This window comes from Quercus suber, unplaced genomic scaffold (assembly GCF_002906115.3).
Source record: "Quercus suber isolate HL8 unplaced genomic scaffold, Cork oak 2.0 scaffold_405, whole genome shotgun sequence".
Classification (NCBI taxonomy): domain Eukaryota; kingdom Viridiplantae; phylum Streptophyta; class Magnoliopsida; order Fagales; family Fagaceae; genus Quercus; species Quercus suber.
The window spans coordinates 544281-563502 of NW_027069856.1; the positions used below are offsets into that span (position 1 = coordinate 544281).

The following is a 19222-nucleotide window of genomic DNA, read 5'->3' on the forward strand; positions in this document are numbered from 1 at the left end:
TTTTCAGGATGGGGAAGAGAGTGTATTACCTAAGTGTGGGTTATTATTATTATAATTATTATTATTATTATTACTTATCAACATTTTAGGGATTTTTTTGTCTAAAATAGAGAGCTTTAGGCAATGGCCTAAACCTAAAGTCGGCTTTGTTTTCTAACTTTTACCTTGTTGGATAATTTGCATAAACAATACATGCTCCAAAATGCATCTTTTTTCTTCTTCTTTTTTTAATTCAATAGTTGGGAGATTGGGGGATTTGAATAATAGATATTTCCATTATAAATACCAGGAAGTGTCAACCAATCGAGTTATAAAATTATTAGCTAAATTTGATTTATGTTTACGAATCTCATTACATACTCGTTTCACTCATAAATATGATATACAAAAATTTCAAATTGTATTAAGAACTAAAACCATTGGAATTGAATTAAATATGATGAAAGGGAAGTAAAATAAAAAATTAACATGAGCAAAAATTAAATTTATAAATTGACTATAAAAATACCTCTATAGTTATATAAATATTGATATTGTAGTTATTTACAACTAAAACAATCTTAAACAACTTTCACAGTCTTTTGTGACAAGCTCAATTCATGTTTCTTCTTTATCTTTCTTTCTCCTTTTTTAAATACAATAATTTGCAAATCAACTTGTACATATAATGCATGTCAAAAGCCAAATTATTTGCATGACAAGTTCAAAGGCAACTACCACGATTAAATAATGAGCTCAATTAACCATGACAATCATGTTGAAGCCAATAATTTTATATATCATCTTTTTCTACTATCCATCATGTAACTCATGGCCTAATATCAGAGACAATCTGAGCAGCAATAGGTTTTTGATGAGTGACAGACATGGTAGCCATCTCCTTCTTAGTTAATGTGTCACTTTGGAATACACGAATCAAAAGGTTGACTCAAGGATGTCGCATATACACGATCTTTCCCTTTTGTTTCCTCTCAGTTTTTCCATTAATATAAATTGTTATCCAATATATTAATTACAGCCAACTACTATTAATTGGTTTACTAATAAAACATCTCTCCCTTTTGTAGCTAAAACCATTTGTTACTTTCACCTTAATAATTTCTCAACTGAGTAACAAAGCCAAGTCTACTGCAATCCTCTACCCAACGTAAAAAGCATCCTAAACCGATTAAGAATTTATGATATAAATACATTTTTTTTTACAACATACCAAGGGCATCTCTATTTTACAAAGACCAAATCATACCCATTATATAGGTGGACCTAAAGCAATTGTATAATAGGAGGGGCAATCAAAGAACATCAATTTATTATGCCTCATTCTCATTTTTCCATTCTCAATCTCATACACTGAGCCTCTAAAAAAACCATAAAATATACATCCATCAACTCACTCTCTCCCTTCAAAACACATTCTTCTCATATTATTATGTATAATATTTCACTTTTTTGGAGTTTTATCAAAAGCCCTCGTTGACAAAGATTATGACTCCACTTACTCAAATGTTTTTGTTTTTTTAAAGAGTTTCAATTTATAGTGTAATATTCTCAATAAGTGCTCAATAGCATGTACACAACAAATTATCCCACAGAACGCTATTAAATGACTCATACAATGTCGCTGACATCTTCTTTATGTCTACCACTAATTATATCCCGCAAAACTTCGTTAATTTTGTATTGTGAAAGCAACTCCCAACAAACTACTGTATAAGTTGTAAGCATTCTCTTATCAAAAAAAGTTGTAAGCATCCAATTCACTATGTATCATGCCAAATGAGTATCAACATGCATTTTTATCAGATGATCGATTTAATAGTCATGTGGCTTTTTAGATTATTTTAATGAATCATATGATATAATACACGTGTGATTTTATGAACCACCATGTATTGGGTTGAAGATTCCTCCAACCTGGTTTGGCTAAAAGTTCTATCCTAAATCATAATTATGGGGATTGGTCCATACCCAAGGGCCACGATACACATGACTTTAGGGTAATGAAGATAAAAGGTTAAGCTCGGGCCAAGGAACTATGTTGCAGGCTAGATAAGCTTTTAATAAAAGGGAAAGCCTATAAACTCAGCCAGCAGCTCCAAACTTCATTACAATTATTACCGAGTCATAGAAGTCAACCCATATCAGATCACTGCCATACAATGCCTCCACCCGCTGAGGAATCCCAAGGAAGTACAATGACTCATTGGCATGATCACTTCCCTCAACCAATTCATCTCTAAATCGGCGGATAAGTGCAGATCTTTCTTTCAATTATTGAAAAAATTGAAGAATTTCTAGTGGACCGACGAATGTGGCCGAGCATTCTCAAAGTTGAAAGCTTATATGGCCAATGCTTATGTCCTAGCATCGACCAGAGGAAGGTGAGACCATGTATATGTACTTAGTCGTGACCAAGCATGTTGTTAGCGTAGTCCTCATCAGGGTAAAATGTGTAAAACTGACCACTTTTTCTATTTTGCAATGACTAGTATGAGTGCTATTACACGAGTTAAAATAAATTTTGGTTTTTTTTTTGGTCAATGCGAAATGGTAGAAAAATGCTGAAATTGATATGAGAAACAAAGTAGAAAAAAGGTAGCATTACTATGCATCAACAATTTCAAAACTTAAAAGAAAAAATGTTNAATTTGTGCACTCCTCACTTCTCAATACTCATCTCACAGGACTCCAATAAATAATATTTATTTAACTTTAAATGTTATAAATGTTTATTTAAAATATGTTATTTTTGCCTTTTAAAATACAAAGTTACTAATTAAGTTTTTGTACTTAATTTTAAGAACTCATTTTTAATTGATTATATTGACTAATCAAACTTAAGTAAAAGTTTATCGATTATATATATATATATATATATGGGTTGGGTTCAAGTTACACTTAGTGTAACTCTAAGTAATGTTACATCACCCACTAACATGTTATTGAATTCATATTTTGAAAATCTTATCGTTTGATTACATGTTCTATATGTTTTTAACATGCATGCCAATTTTTATACCAATCAAATGTTATTTACTATTCGATCTATAAACTCATATTTTACGCAATATTTTAAACTATAAAAACTTGAATTTAAATAATTGATTGATAACATGTCTATTGATCTTTGATCACCTTGAAATTTTGCAAATATCGATAATATACAGAGATAATGTAATCCAATGGTTGATTTGTTAAAATTCACATCCAATTAAAAAGTATTAAGTGGTATAATATTACTTAGAATTACACTTGGTGTAACTTGAACCCAACCCTATATATATATATATATATATATTACAAAAACAACTACAACAAGTATTGTTAAAAAAATTATGTAAGCGATACATGCATATAGTAAAGAATCTATTATTTGTATATTGTAGGGGTATTAGGCCTCGAAGCCCAATATTTATGTATATAATAGACCTAAGGCCCAAGCCAAGGATTGAAGGCATCCGAGGAGGGTAAACGTTGTCAAAAGAGCCCATGTTGGCAAAAAGAGAAGTTAGTTTTGGTCATAATGGCTCAACAGGATGGGCCGAGGATAGATGCCTTCTCAGCTAGACAAATTTGAGGTTCGAAGAGGTAGTCTGTTAGCCAAGGTAACGTTCCAGGAAGTTTTGTTGGTGCGGATGAGCATTGCAAAGACACTAGACAATGACGAGTCCTAGAATATCTTAAGGGAATGCTACTACCATCGCATTAAATGCTCTGTAGCTAACTTTCTAGCTACATTTACGTGGAGAAGACTCCTGAACAGTGTAGCGTTGGCTGCCCCAACGCATAGAGAGCCTGAAAATGTGTTCGATGGGATAAGCACTCAAGTATCAGCTTGGATGATCAACAAGTGGAGGGCCAAGATTATTTGAAGAGAACTATATAGTGGAAGAAACACTCCACAGTGAAGGGGATTGAGAAACTTAGAAATAAACACTGTAACATCTAGAATTGACTTTGTAATCAAACGTGAAAGAATTATATAAGAATAGATCTCCTTGGACATTGTCGAGGATGATTTTCTTCAGTATAACATTTTTTATTTACATTCTCTTGTCATCTAAATTTACCTGAGTATTTGTCTAATTCATTGAAACCCAGTTTTCTAATTCATCCTCTACAAATTCATTGTTTTGAGCTTTTTGGGCTTAGGTCCATACACTGTTCGAGCTAAGAACTCAAATTTGGTTCTTACATATATAATCAATAATTGCTGTGTTGCATTTTGAATTATTTTCATTGTAATTTTTCTGTTGTATTATTTCATTATATTATAAATTTTTTTAATGAATTTATTGTTAACTTATAAAATTTAAATTATTTTTTGTTATATTTTTTTACATTTCTAGTAACAAATTTATCAATAGATCCTAATAGAGATTTGTAGGGATGTGGCACTAAAAACTCAAGTAAACACTAGACCTTAGATTGGGACAGGCCCAGAACATGTCATTTTAAGGAATGGAGCCCAACTATGGAAGCACATACCCTACAACAAGGGTAACAGATGAAACAAGAAATCATAAAAAGTACCCCTAAGATCCTGAACTCAGGAAATCAACCAAACAAGGCCCATCACCCTCAATCCAAGCATGAATGGACAACATGAACCATCCAAGGTAAATGCCCATAGACAAAATACCAAAGGCATCCCACCGAGGTACGCACAATATTCGAGGATGTCTGAACTACCAAAGACATCCCATTGAAATAGTATAGCGTCCAAGAAAGCCCTCCAGATTTTCCTGATAAATCCATCATAGTACACATAGCATTCGAGGGAGCCTTCCAGATCTTCCTAATAAATCTATAGTGATCCACCTGACACAATAGCATTTAATGCAACAAATAACTTATCAGAATAAAACAAGAAGCCCTAAAGTTTTTATTCATTATGACCTCAAGAAAAGAAGAGCCTAATGGGACAGAAGGCTACCCAACCAAACCAAGACAACACCTACAATGGCACATGCTAGAGAAGAAAATAAGGAGAATCAAGCACTAGATAAGGATGAGAAGAAGGAGGAGGAAGAGTATAAAAAGGAAGAGAATACAAACGAAAGGGGGAAATATACACAGAGTGAGAATTGTAACAATGAAAATCATATGAATAAGATCCTTTTTACATACTTTTATAAGAGTGAGACAGTCTTTGGATTCTTGTTCAAATTTTCCATTGTGGATTAATTTAAGCCTGTAATGTAAATTAATTGTGTTTTTAAGCAAGCAATCAGGCTCCGGTTAATTTCTTGCTTCCACAAGATTCAATTACTTTTTATGTATTTTTTAATTTTTTTTTCATATCCAGATTAATATTTTCAAGTAGACATTCAAAATTAAAAATATTTACAAATAAAAGAACCACCATCTTAAAATATAAAATCATAATATGAAAATATTAAAATAAATTTGAAAGGATAAAAAAATATAATCTAATTGATCAAATGTACTAATCTTTCCTTTTGTTTCCTCTCAGTTTTTCCATTAATATAAATTGTTATCCAATATATTAATTACAGCCAACTACTATTAATTGGTTTACTAATAAAACATCTCTCCCTTTTGTAGCTAAAACCATTTGTTACTTTCACCTTAATAATTTCTCAACTGAGTAACAAAGCCAAGTCTACTGCAATCCTCTACCCAACGTAAAAAGCATCCTAAACCGATTAAGAATTTATGATATAAATACATTTTTTTTTACAACATACCAAGGGCATCTCTATTTTACAAAGACCAAATCATACCCATTATATAGGTGGACCTAAAGCAATTGTATAATAGGAGGGGCAATCAAAGAACATCAATTTATTATGCCTCATTCTCATTTTTCCATTCTCAATCTCATACACTGAGCCTCTAAAAAAACCATAAAATATACATCCATCAACTCACTCTCTCCCTTCAAAACACATTCTTCTCATATTATTATGTATAATATTTCACTTTTTTGGAGTTTTATCAAAAGCCCTCGTTGACAAAGATTATGACTCCACTTACTCAAATGTTTTTGTTTTTTTAAAGAGTTTCAATTTATAGTGTACTTTTACTTAACAAGTACGACTAATATTCTCAATAAGTGCTCAATAGCATGTACACAACAAATTATCCCACAGAACGCTATTAAATGACTCATACAATGTCGCTGACATCTTCTTTATGTCTACCACTAATTATATCCCGCAAAACTTCGTTAATTTTGTATTGTGAAAGCAACTCCCAACAAACTACTGTATAAGTTGTAAGCATTCTCTTATCAAAAAAAAGTTGTAAGCATCCAATTCACTATGTATCATGCCAAATGAGTATCAACATGCATTTTTATCATATGATCGATTTAATAGTCATGTGGCTTTTTAGATTATTTTAATGAATCATATGATATAATACACGTGTGATTTTATGAACCACCATGTATTGGGTTGAAGATTCCTCCAACCTGGTTTGGCTAAAAGTTCTATCCTAAATCATAATTATGGGGGATTGGTCCATACCCAAGGGCCACGATACACATGACTTTAGGGTAATGAAGATAAAAGGTTAAGCTCGGGCCAAGGAACTATGTTGCAGGCTAGATAAGCTTTTAATAAAAGGGAAAGCCTATAAACTCAGCCAGCAGCTCCAAACTTCATTACAATTATTACCGAGTCATAGAAGTCAACCCATATCAGATCACTGCCATACAATGCCTCCACCCGCTGAGGAATCCCAAGGAAGTACAATGACTCATTGGCATGATCACTTCCCTCAACCAATTCATCTCTAAATCGGCGGATAAGTGCAGATCTTTCTTTCAATTATTGAAAAAATTGAAGAATTTCTAGTGGACCGACGAATGTGGCCGAGCATTCTCAAAGTTGAAAGCTTATATGGCCAATGCTTATGTCCTATCATCGACCAGAGGAAGGTGAGACCATGTATATGTACTTAGTCGTGACCAAGCATGTTGTTAGCGTAGTCCTCATCAGGGTAAAATGTGTAAAACTGACCACTTTTTCTATTTTGCAATGACTAGTATGAGTGCTATTACACGAGTTAAAATAAATTTTGGTTTTTTTTTTGGTCAATGCGAAATGGTAGAAAAATGCTGAAATTGATATGAGAAACAAAGTAGAAAAAAGGTAACATTATTGTGCATCAACGATTTCAAAACTTAAAAGAAAAAATGTTGTTCTTCCAAATGCAAAGATATGCAATGCCCATAAATTGTTTATATCAACTTACTTTTGAAAATAAACGCGTGAACTAATCTAATACATAATAGTTTATAAAATTTATGAAATAATCTAATTCATGTGGCATTTTTTTTTTTAAAGAATACTAAGTATTTTAATACATACACATGAAAAGAGAAGAGAAGGTCTTAATTCATGTGTCCTTTTGTACTACACTTCAAGTGGGATAGTTACTTATCTTAAAAAGAAAAGAAAGGAAAAATTCCCCACAACTATAGTTATAGGGGTGTTTGATAGTGTATTTTGAATAACAGTTTTCAGTGTTTAAACGACATTACACGTATTTCTACACATTTTTTTCACCCACACGTATTTTCAAAAAAATACAAACAACGTTACTAGAGCAAAGTCGGCATTTTTTGAGAGTTCATAAGAGAATAGAATATAATGATCATAAAGGAATGAAAGGCTAACTTATATCACTTCTTTCACTTTTTTTTCCCATTCTCTTTTTGTGCGTGTTAAATAACAAATCTTATATGACTACTATTGGAGTATTAACTTAGGGTGTGTATAATTTTTTCCCCATGGTTAGCTTGATTAGGTGATCTATTTTATTTATTTATTTATTTATCTTATGAATTATTAGAAGGTCAATCAACATATTCGGAACAAATTATTGAGCGACGATCAAATTGTACAAGTGTATATATACATATATAAAAACTTATAATCAGATTCATCAACCACAAATTAAAAGAGGCTGAATTTTAAAATAATAAAAGAATAACATAATTTTTTTTTTAGAATACTAATTATTTTAACACACACATAGGGAGAGGGGAGAAGGTTTTTTTTTAAAAAAATTTACAGTAATGTATATCCAAAAAGTCTAACTCTTGAATACACAGCACATAAAAAACTTCATTATATAATAATAAATAATACTTCTTCTTTTAGATAACAAACACTATTTTGAAACATGTTTGCTTAATATATATATATATATATATTGAGAATGTGTTTGCTTATAATATTTATAAATAAAAAATAAAAACCATGCAAGGGGTCAACAATTAGTCTAGATTCTAGACAGTGAGTCAATTTAGGAACAGATTATTTAGCTGAAACTAAAAATATTTACTAAAAGTACTGTAAATAAAGTTGAAAGATAGCTAAAATAGTACCATGAGACTCATGAATAGTACCAAAAAATGCAATATAACCTATAAATAGTAGAAAAAAAAAAGAGCTAATAGTTATAAAAAAAAAAAAAAAGGCTTTTTAAGCCAATGCCAAACACAACCTATATATCTTTTTTTTTTTTCTTTAAAAAAAAGTGTGTATATATGTATATTATATTATTTATTTTTGAGAAATAAACACACACAAAGAAGAGGGAAAACAGTTCTAATACAAAAACACACCACAACTCTACTCAAATGTTATGTTAACTTTTAGAACAAGACTTAAGTACAGTACTTAAGTATTGTTTCTTAGTTTCTTATTTTAAGATTTTGCCATGTGGATTTTTGTTCATGGGATGGAAGTGTATCTTTTAGTTAAGTACCCATATGGCTGAATCTTAAGAGAGGAACCTAAGAAATAGCACATAAGGTACTGTACCTAAATTTTGTCATAACTTTTAAAGGAGGGTAGGACCAGAGCCGATTCAAGATTGTTTAGGCCTAAGGCGAGAATTTTAGTGGGGCCTTTTTACATCTAAATATTACTTAAATAATATTTATTTATTTTTATTTAATTTCAAATTCATTATTAATTCTTACTTATTAATATGACTAATTCACTCAAAGTGAGCTAATGATAATTACTATATAGATTTTACAAATTGGCATTATCACCAATAAAAGAAAAGTTATTTAAACATTCATTTTATTATATTATTTAAGTAACACCAATTATATTCCTGTCACATCAGTTTGTAAAATTTTTTTCCTAAAATTTGTAATAGCTTTAGCATTTTTCATACACTTAATGGTGACTGTGTTGTATTTTTATTAATTCTTTTTTTTTTGTGTAGAGAAAATGCTAAACTTATTACAAATTTTACTACAAAAAGCTTACAAATTGATGTGTCAATAAGGTGGCACTTCAACAAAAGAATAAATGAGTATTGAATTACTTCATTAGTGACATATCAATTTGTAATACCTAGGTTATCAAAAAAAAAAAAAAATTTGTAATACCTATATAATAAAACTTATAATATACTAATATAACTCTAATATTTTAGGCCTTCTTAAGATTTAGATAAAATATACACTTAATTCAAACTTTTTTATTTTATTAAAGAAAAAAAAATGGCCTTTTTGTCAGGGGCCTTAGGCTATGGCCTTAATGGCCTAGGCCTTGGGCCGGCCCAGTGTAGGACAAGTTACACGAGTCTTGCTACAATTTTCCATATCACCAATAAAAAAAAAAAAATTATTCGACTGTAGTCTCAAGTCTCTCTTATTGCATTGGGAACTTTCTTTTAAGGAAAATGATATGTCTATAACATTTTTACAATATTTTTACAACAAATCCTATGTGGCATGTTGTTATTGGTTGTTATTATTGGGGCAAAAGAGTAATTTTAGTGTTAATTTCAAATTTGAACCAATAATAACTAACCACCTGTGATTTGTTGTAAAAATGTTGTAGAAATGTTGTAGACGTAGCATCTCTCTTCTTTTAAACATAGCTACCCGACCTCTCTCCATCGTTTACCCCATCACACTCCCCTGTCACTACCGAAACCTTCTCTCCCATAGCTTCCACCATTGCCAGTCTTCTTTGTTTTCCAGCGTGGTGGTTTTGGTAGTGTTTTCAAGGTACACTAGCTTTTCCTCTTTCTCTTTTCTCTGAATTTAATTTTTGAGAGTAGCAGCGGCTGTTGGGCTGTTGCTTTTCTCTAATTCCAATGAATTGCGGTTGTTTTTCCTTACCTCTGTCCAACCCAAACCCAATCGGAGCATGATTCGGTTGCTAAACCCAATTACTCAGCTTTTGCATTCTTATATATTAAAACTTTTTTTTCTTCAATTTAATTGAATTGGGAAATTTAGCCATTTATATTATAAATTTGAATGTCCCACTTTGATCCAAGTTTAAGCATTTAGGGTTGTTGATTGTGCAGTGAGCCACATCAATCATCTCCGACATTGATGATTTGTGAAGCTTTTTATGTAATTTTCAGGCCTTCTCTTTTAATTTATTTGGAGACCATTAGATAATTTAGCAATCAGTTAAGTGGCATTCCGCTTATATGGTTGGTTTTTTTTTATATTTTGTGAGTCTTTGCAGAATGGAAACTGATGAAGGCAAATTGAATTCTGAACTAGATGAGAAAATTTACCAAATATACAAGGATTTTTTGACAAGGTAATCCATTTTAAAGTTTTTATCTGTTTTTTTTTTTATTATATAATTTGATGATTTTGAATGGTAATACCGTTACTGTGTTAGGGTTACGAAGCTTGAGGAATTGGTGGCTGTAGGAGGCAGGTTACTTGCAGGCTTTCAGGAAGGGCTGGGTTAGTGTTCTCTAGAGTTTATGGTTATATTTGTTTTACTCTAATGATGTTTCTTTTTACTATTCTCAGTATTATTATATTCATGTAGAGTATCTTCGGCGACCGCCAATAGATAGGACATCTAAGTTGGTTGAGAATATTATCAAAGCTAATGAAACAAAGAGAGTTAAATCATATTTTGAAGCTGGCTGTATCAATACTCATGATGGTGTTCATAGTATAAGCAAGTGTAAGTGCAGTTGTTTTCTATTGCTATTATTATTTTCTTGTATCTTTGGAATTAGTTAAATAAATGGTGCTGTATTTTCTATGTATTGTGAGTTTTTTTTTTTTGGGTAACAAATTGCCTAGTTCATATATATATATATATATATATGGGTATCTTTGGAGAGTGATTAATGCACTGGTAAGAAAAAGTGAGTTGATCCAAGTTGAAGAAATGAAAAAAAAGTAGAGGAAGACCCAAAATAACTTTAGTAGAAGTAACAAAAAAGGATTTGTCAATTAAGGAAGTAATAGAAAATATAACTTCATATTGAATAGAATGGAGGAAAATAATATATGTGGCTGACCCTAACTAATTTGTTGAGGATCCATAGCCGACCCCAAAAATTTGGGATTAAGGCTTGTTGTTGTTGTAGTGAGACTATCTCTCTGTTCTTTGGAATGTAGAGGCTTTAAACTCTTCTCCGTCAATCTTTTCCACATTTTGTCACCCTAACACTTTTTTCTAGAAGTCGACCCAGCAAATTAATTCTGCTCTTGGTGTATTATTGGTTCATTTATGTGTCTCTGCCCCCCTCCTCTGTGTGTGTTTGTGTAGATTTGCTATGATGTTTCAAGTTAACTTTGCATTTTGAAAATTTTACTTGCAAATTACTGCTCTAACTGCAATTATTGTTTGTATGCGGGAAAAATTTGCATACAGAAGTGCATACGTGCCAACTTGGACTTCGTGACCACTTAAGTAAAGGTAACTACACCTTCTGAAATTTACCATTTCCTGTTCTTTTATATTCTCAATCACAAATTAAACTTTTCAAATACGTTTTTGAACCATTGATGCCTTAAAAGTGATATATGATCTTATATGTTCATAGAATTGGATTTGCTTCTGTGCAGTGTCTGATGTTTATTAATGTTTGCACTGTATACTTGGTCAATGCCACTGCCACATTTTAATCATTTCTGGAATGGTGGAACTTTTAGTGGAATATCCACATATGCTAACCCGTCCTAGAGAAATGGCTCAATAGCTCAATGCCTAGTAAACTTGGCTGCATAATTTAACTTATATGTGCAATGAAAGTCGACATTTCCCCCTATTATATGAACTTCATTGAAAATCTGCCTACACATCGGGTTACAAGATTAGTATTCTTTCTATTTTACATATTTCTAGAAAGTTTCATTTCACCTGAAAATTGAATAGAAAAATTTTGGTTTTTTTTTTTTTTTTTTTTGGGGGTTTGAAAGGAAATTTCCTCATTTGTTCAAGCAAACATTTCTTAAGAAGTTAATGTTATTCCAGTTTAATTGGGGGTGAGGGCTATTTATATGGAGATTTATGTTTTTCAAGGGCTGGAAACATTGCAGGTTGTCACCCCCCTTGTGTGTGGTCATGTGAGATAGATTAATATCTTTTAATAGTTTGAGGAGTGCCAATTGTCAATAGTCTTTGAACTTTTCAAAAAAAAAAAATTGCCAATAGTCTTTGAGACAAATGGGACCTCTGTCCCTATAAGAATTGGGTCATGCCATGATGGGCGAGGTCATAGATTCAAAACTCTTTTAAGATGGGTGAGTTAGTCACAAATTAGGGGAAAAAAAAGAAAATACATTACCTTTTATGAATAATGGAATTGCATATGTTATCTAGAAATATAGGCAGTGACAAGTTTTTTCATTGTTTGTTCTGTTGACTTCCATTCCCCCCCTCTTTTTTAGTGGCATTCTTTTCATGGATTTATAACTTTATTATGTAGGCTTATGTGAAGGGCATGAATAAGAGTATAAATTTCCCCTTGTCATTGTCTTTTGGAGGTTATTGTTTTTTGAATTTGTAATGGGAATTGCAGCAAAAAGCATACTTAGTGGACTTGAATGCCTCCTGGAAGATGTAACTAGTGCAATGCAAAATGTGAATGGCACCTTATCACCAATTTGCATCGAAGATTTTGGTGATGGGTTGAATGAACAAGCAACTACCGATGGCAAGGTAGGCACCCCCGCCCCCCTTTCTTTTCTCTTCCTTCATCTTCTTGTTTTCATTTAATAATGTGATGTTTTATATATACTCTATATTTTCTCATGTTTAAATTTGTGTAACTAATTTGTTTTGTCTTGCTGTAGTTCTTAATAATGTTCTTTGTTCAATTGTTATAAACTAGTGCCTTTTTTTTTGTTGTTAAATTTTATTTTTATTTTTTGGCAAAATTATCCTATCTTCCACCCTTTCAAACCTGATGAGTTAAGATAACAATACCTTCTTATTCAATTAGTTTGAACTTTTGAGGCACAAATGATCTCCATCTGTTTCTGATGTAGCAATCAAATATGTTTTAATTATTGAAGAAGATGATTGTGGCCTGGCAATTTCTCCTGCTATTCTGATGTTTTAATTATCAGTGAAGCATTTAAAGCCGTACTTGAGAAAATGAGAAATATGACAATATATGATATATCTCTTAGAATGGAATTTTTTGTTGGCACCCTAGATTCCATTTCCATGCCTGCAATCTGTACGCACTGCATGGAAACCTGGCTGTTAGGAACATTCCGTCTCTTTTCTTGTCAATAACTAGGTTTAATTCATGCTTCTCAATTTTCAACGTGTTAGCCAATTTTTGGTTTAGCCATGTGTGATGTAGTTAAAAAATCCCTAGAACTAAGAAATTCTTGGCTAAGATTCTATGTATTGCAAATTTATATTATTAACTTTTGGGTTGCAAAACGCTTGTCTGGATCTGTATTTAAACATTATCATGAAAAAACTTTTACAGAACTTTGCAGAACTGTTTCATTCTCTCTCTCTCTCACTCTCATATTGCTGACTGAATATTTAGTTATTTTACAGCATTTAAATCCTAATGCAGATTTGTACACAACCAGTAGAAGAATCATTGCATTGTATTTTGATTTGATGGATATGTTTGTTATGATTTTAATCCCTGTATGCTGACTTTTTTTTCTTAAAAAGGAAGTAGCATCATCTCAAATTCAAAGACCTGAAGGAACTGATTTTGCTGCCCTGATGGTATTCATTTACAGCATGCTTAAACAAGACTACGTAATGCAGGTAATGAGCTCCATATCTCCCTTCATGTCATTTCCCCAATCTGGATAAACATTACAAACATCTGATATAGTTTGTGGTCTACACATATGAATATAATATTGTACCTTATTGCAGGGAAAAATTGTTTCTGCCCTGAATTTCAAGTTATCATCAGGAGAGTTAGAGAGCTACTGCCTAATGTGGTCTTTGCGTCCCTTTGTTAATGATGAAATTATGCATCAAGCTTGGAAACTTATTCCTTAACTATCACAGGCTTTTGAGTGCCAATTTGACCATTACAGGCTTTCTTAGTACCAAGACGGACAAAACAACCTTTCCCAAATATATGATTTTCAATTGACTTTTGGTTATTGTTACATTTTCTTTCAGAAGAAACTGTAGAAAATTGAGCCAACTTCCACAGATTTTGTTTTATTGTTCCCATGATAAGAAGATTGGACCAGCCGCAAGGGTCTCAACTGTCAGCTCGTTATCCACACCAATCTTGTAGTTTGTGAATTTCTCAAAGTTATCCTTGAATGACCAGCCAGCTTTAACAGTTTTTCATTGTAATCCTTGCCTGACCCCTGTATCCCGTAAATTATAAATAACATGAATTAGGCAGAGTCCAAGCAATAGAAAAAAGTCGGAGGGAGGGGAGTAAGGGTAGCCAACTTACAGTGTTCAATGGTTCCAGGATTTCTGAAGGCACCCCCTCCACCTCTGTGGGAATCCCTAGCCTAAAACCTCTGTTTTCTTGTAATTTGCATTTGAGAGGCTGCCACTGTATATGGCATCTATGATTTTCCTTGTGTACTGTAACTTAATTCGATCTCCAGAGCCATAGCTGCATGGAAAAAGAAAACGAATATTTTTGATTCATGTATTCTTATGGACATTGATGAATGCTGTTGTTTGATAGGCAATATATCAAAATATGCAATTATAAGATTCCAAGACACACCTTTCACCTGACCACCTGGTGTTAACGCTGTTGTGTTGCACCGTGCTTCTGCATCTTTTCAGCTAGCATGGCTGCATGCTTGATTGGGTGCAAAATTGTGAATGCTGCACCGAAGCACGCTGAGAATGTTGCCTGTGGCTCCTTCACACCCTCTACTACCCATGTTTGTAATCACTATATTTAGTTACCAGTCACCACAACACTTTTCTAGTTTTGAATGGCATGTGTATATACTACAGCGTCACCATAAAGACGTTACTAATTTTGCATTGAATTAGTATATTGATAATAAGATATGCACCAGAGCAGTATAGCGACTAATGAAATGGTACATGGTCTGTGCCAGGCTTAGCTTGCTCACTGGAGGAGAATACCAAATGCATCATACGCCAGAAGTACTCAATTGGGTGTGGCGCAACGCATGGTATCTTTGTATTCTTTTTTTTTTTGGTCAAAAGAGGGAAGAAATATATTAACTAGCCATAAAAGGCGAAGTAGTGGCTAAAAGCCTTAAAGAGGACAAACGATGAGCATCAGAGTTCACAATTACATTAAGATCGGGGGTAGGGGGAACATTTAAAACAACAAAATCAGTAGTTAAGGAACAAGCTCCTGAACAATTGAGTACTTTGTATTCGGAATGTACTCAATTGGGTAGGCTGCAAGGGTGTTCTCTGCAACAAGATAAACCTCAGCTAGAAGTAAGTGACTATGATTCATATGTAGATTGAAATGAGTTTTTCACACCACTCTTCTGGTTCGTCCACACACTAATACATAAATATCCACAAAAAAAGGTCATATTGATTTTTTTTTTTTTTTTTGGCTAAAGAGTTACCCGGAACAACTCTTAGATTATTATTATTATTATTTTAGTTAAAGAATTACTTGGAATTGTCACTGGTAGATTAATCATGTTGCTGAATAGTGAATACATAGTGAGCATGACTAAGGTCCTAGAGATTATTCTGGTTTATTCTCAACATTTATTAGTTAAAAAAAAATCCTGAGATCATAACCAAACAAGTATAATTTACCTGTGACTGAAATGTCATCGTAATTATGTAATATATATTAAAACAATACACACACACACGCATATATATATATATATATATCACCATATACATTTTTTATGGCACTATTTATTGTTGTTGAATGCAAAATACATTATATGTTCCATTTTATAAAACTTATAAAAATAGAAAACACTTATGAGTGCAAAGGTTCAACGAATAAGAGTAAAAGTGAAGTGAGGGAAGTGTACAAGCATTATTTGTATAAAAAATGTGAACAAGTGGGAAAATTCCCGCTCGAGTTCCAATAAAAACCTCAGCCGTAGGATCCACATTGCATTGTAGAACGTGGGGGACATGGAGCTGCAGAAATTTAATGAAGGCGCATCTTGGATGTCAAAGCGTCAAGAGCGTGTGTTGGGCAGTTAAAAAGGTACTTGTGCAAATAGGGATGATACATGATAAGAGCAGGGTAATTGTAGTGATATCGAAATCCTCATCTCTTCCTGAGGAGCAAGAGAGGAGAATTTCGAGGGGCTATTATAGGAGTGATAGGCCTAGTAGTATGTATCTATGTATATATTGGGCCGGGGACCTAATTTGAGGACATTAAATAGTCTGAGGACGGATAAACACTGTCTTAGGAGTTCATGTTAGTGAATGAAGAGGTAAGGTTTGGTCATAAGAGTCTAGGAAGGTGGTCCGAGGATGAATACATCCTCGGCTAAGCAAAGCTAAGAACCGAAGGTGTGGTTTGCCGTCCATGGCAACGTTCTGGAAGATTCTATTGGTAAGGATAAGTATCATAGAAGCACAGGACAAAGTGAAGCCATAAAATATCTAAGAGAAAGATGCTACCATTACATTGAATGTTTTGTAACTAACTCTTTAGCTGCATTAATGAGGAAGTGATACCTGAACAGTAATTTTCAATCTTACAGCTACTCCCTAAAGACTTCAGGAAGATGCTAATGGGACAAGGATCAACACCAGTAATCTAATGTACATGTGGAGGGTAGAGATGAAAGTAGAAAGATAGTATAAAATAAAAAGAAGACCCTAAGGGAATGGGATTGGAAAATTAAGAAAGAAAATATTGTAGCAACAAGAACTATACTTGTAATCAAATTCAAGAGATATATACAAGAACTGATCTCCTCAGATTGTGCTGACTGCCGAAGACGATTTTTTTTAGATAAAACCAGTCTATCTTTACTTTATTATGGTCTGCATCCATTATAATCGCCACCTAACTCATTAAAGCCTAGTTTTCTAATCCACTCTCTACAAATTCATTGTATTGGACTCTTTGGGCCTACATCCTTTTACCTTTTGGGCTTAGGAACCAAATTGTGTCTTTACAATTATACTAGTGGGTTAGTGACTAATTTGTTTTAAAAGAGAGTCTATGGATACAACAAATTCTCACAATATTTTTATAATAAGCTTGTTTGAGTCTTTTGACTTTTGAGTTGTAGTGGGTTTATTTTTATTTTATTTTTACTTATGGTGATTTTTTTTTAAGAATCACTAATGATGAACTAACACCTAAACTTATTGCAAAAATAGTGTAACATTTCGTTGTGTTTGTAGAAGATTTTTGCATTGCCACCAACACGCAAGAGTTAATCACTACACTTATTAAAAAATTAAAAATTTAAAAAAATTTAAAAAAAAAAAAAAAAACACCCTTGTTGGCAAGTCACCGGCTGCACATACACCGACAACACGTTTGGAATAATATTATCTAAACTTGTATTTTAGAAAATCTATCAAACACAGACTGTAATGAGGTTTCTTTTCACTAAAATCAACTATCCAAAATATTATGAATTCTATAAGATTTTCATTACGTCTGCTTTCAGAAACGAAAACAGCTTTCTGAATTTAATTAACAAAACAATCGGCTCCTCAAAATCTTGCACGTCATTGGTTGTCACCGCTAATATTTAGTAGTGCATGGGGTTGCGATCAGATTAAGTTTTTGGAAAATTATAACATAATCAATTCAAAGAGAACATTGCAAAAACTGTGGTGGTTTTAGATTGCTTATTTTTCATTTTTGTTGTGTAAAGGGACCTCCAAATAACACCCCCACAAACAAGATTGCTTGTGAAAGCTATTATGAGTTTGAGAAAGATTTCATAAATAAATTAATAATAGGAACAAAGAAAACTTGAAAAAGAGAAATAGACATAACCACATATAAAATAGAACATCAAGGATTTATTGGTTTAGTCTTAGGCTTATGTCCACCAACATCGACGAGGAGACAATTTCACTAAATTAAAAATGGAAATTACAATTACAAAGTTAATATGGTGACTCTCATAAAACCAAAATCTCCAATACACCCAATGAACTCTCTCTCACAAATAACAATTATTAAAAAAAAATTCTTTGCTGGCAAAGTAGGTTGGCATAAGTGTTATATAAAGGCTAGAACTCCATGTTAGGTGAACTTTCATCCAATTCAAATCGCATTAACAAATCTCCATCTTAGCTTGAATTGGATCTAGCCTCACAGAAACTTCTCCATTGCCTCTACCAGAGTCCCTAAACGCTATCTCAAACTCAAACACCAATCAAATCCAAGCAATGCCAAACTTGTGCAAAAGAATTGATTTAGTCATAATGTTAATAGGATTACGAAGTTTCAGTCTTTTGAAAAAGAATATATCTCTCCAATTTTAATGAACAAGGTGGAAGCGAACATCAGCGTGCTTAGTTAGAGAATTATGGACTCCGTTCTTCAATAGATGAATAACACTTTGGACTATCACAAATACACAGATATGCTCTTGATGAATCCTCAAATCTCCAATCAAACCATGCAGACAAATAGCCTCTTTGATGGTTTTTTTTCACAACCATCCTACCTGAGAAAGGGTTCCAGTATCTTCACCCAACATAAGCTCTGGAGCTCTAGTGCATAGGAAACTCACCCACATCCAAACCCATGAATTCCCATTATTTTTCTGCACTTTCCACCATCCACACACGTCACTTTAGAATCTATAGAATTCAATCACTTACACGAAATCCAAGCCTTTTTTTTTTAGGTTTCATATTTAGTCATCATTGTCAAAGGAAAAAAAAATATTCAATTAAGTGTGCCGCATTTTGCGCTTCCCAAACGCGTTTGCGCCTTTTTTTTTTTTTTTAATTTTTTTTTTACCTTTCAGCTTTCCCAGCCAGCATTTTGTACTGTTTATTGAATAGTAATCGTAATATTTAATTTTTTTACACAAATT

General features: G+C 32.7%; 1 protein-coding gene and 1 pseudogene across 3 annotated transcripts; one reads left to right on the plus strand and one right to left on the minus strand.

Annotated features, from left to right (window-relative positions):
* Positions 1 to 9845: 9845 nt before the first annotated feature.
* Positions 9846 to 14909, plus strand: LOC112032537 (uncharacterized). 3 transcript variants are annotated; one of them, XM_024065303.2, is made up of 9 exons: positions 9846 to 10009; positions 10315 to 10363; positions 10473 to 10559; positions 10644 to 10711; positions 10800 to 10940; positions 11643 to 11684; positions 12790 to 12929; positions 13911 to 14009; positions 14124 to 14909. In XM_024065303.2, exons 3-9 carry the CDS (start codon positions 10483 to 10485, stop codon positions 14250 to 14252), a joined length of 696 nt encoding a protein of 231 aa, XP_023921071.1. In that variant the 5' UTR covers positions 9846 to 10009; positions 10315 to 10363; positions 10473 to 10482; the 3' UTR covers positions 14253 to 14909. The 3 variants fall into 3 exon arrangements, with proteins under 3 accessions (XP_023921071.1, XP_023921069.1, XP_023921070.1); XM_024065301.2 differs by having other exon boundaries at positions 10482 to 10559; XM_024065302.2 differs by lacking the exon at positions 10315 to 10363 and having other exon boundaries at positions 9848 to 10009; positions 10482 to 10559.
* Positions 14421 to 15691, minus strand: LOC112032529 (phosphoenolpyruvate carboxykinase (ATP) 2-like; annotated as a pseudogene).
* Between the last annotated feature and the right edge of the window lie 3531 nt (positions 15692 to 19222).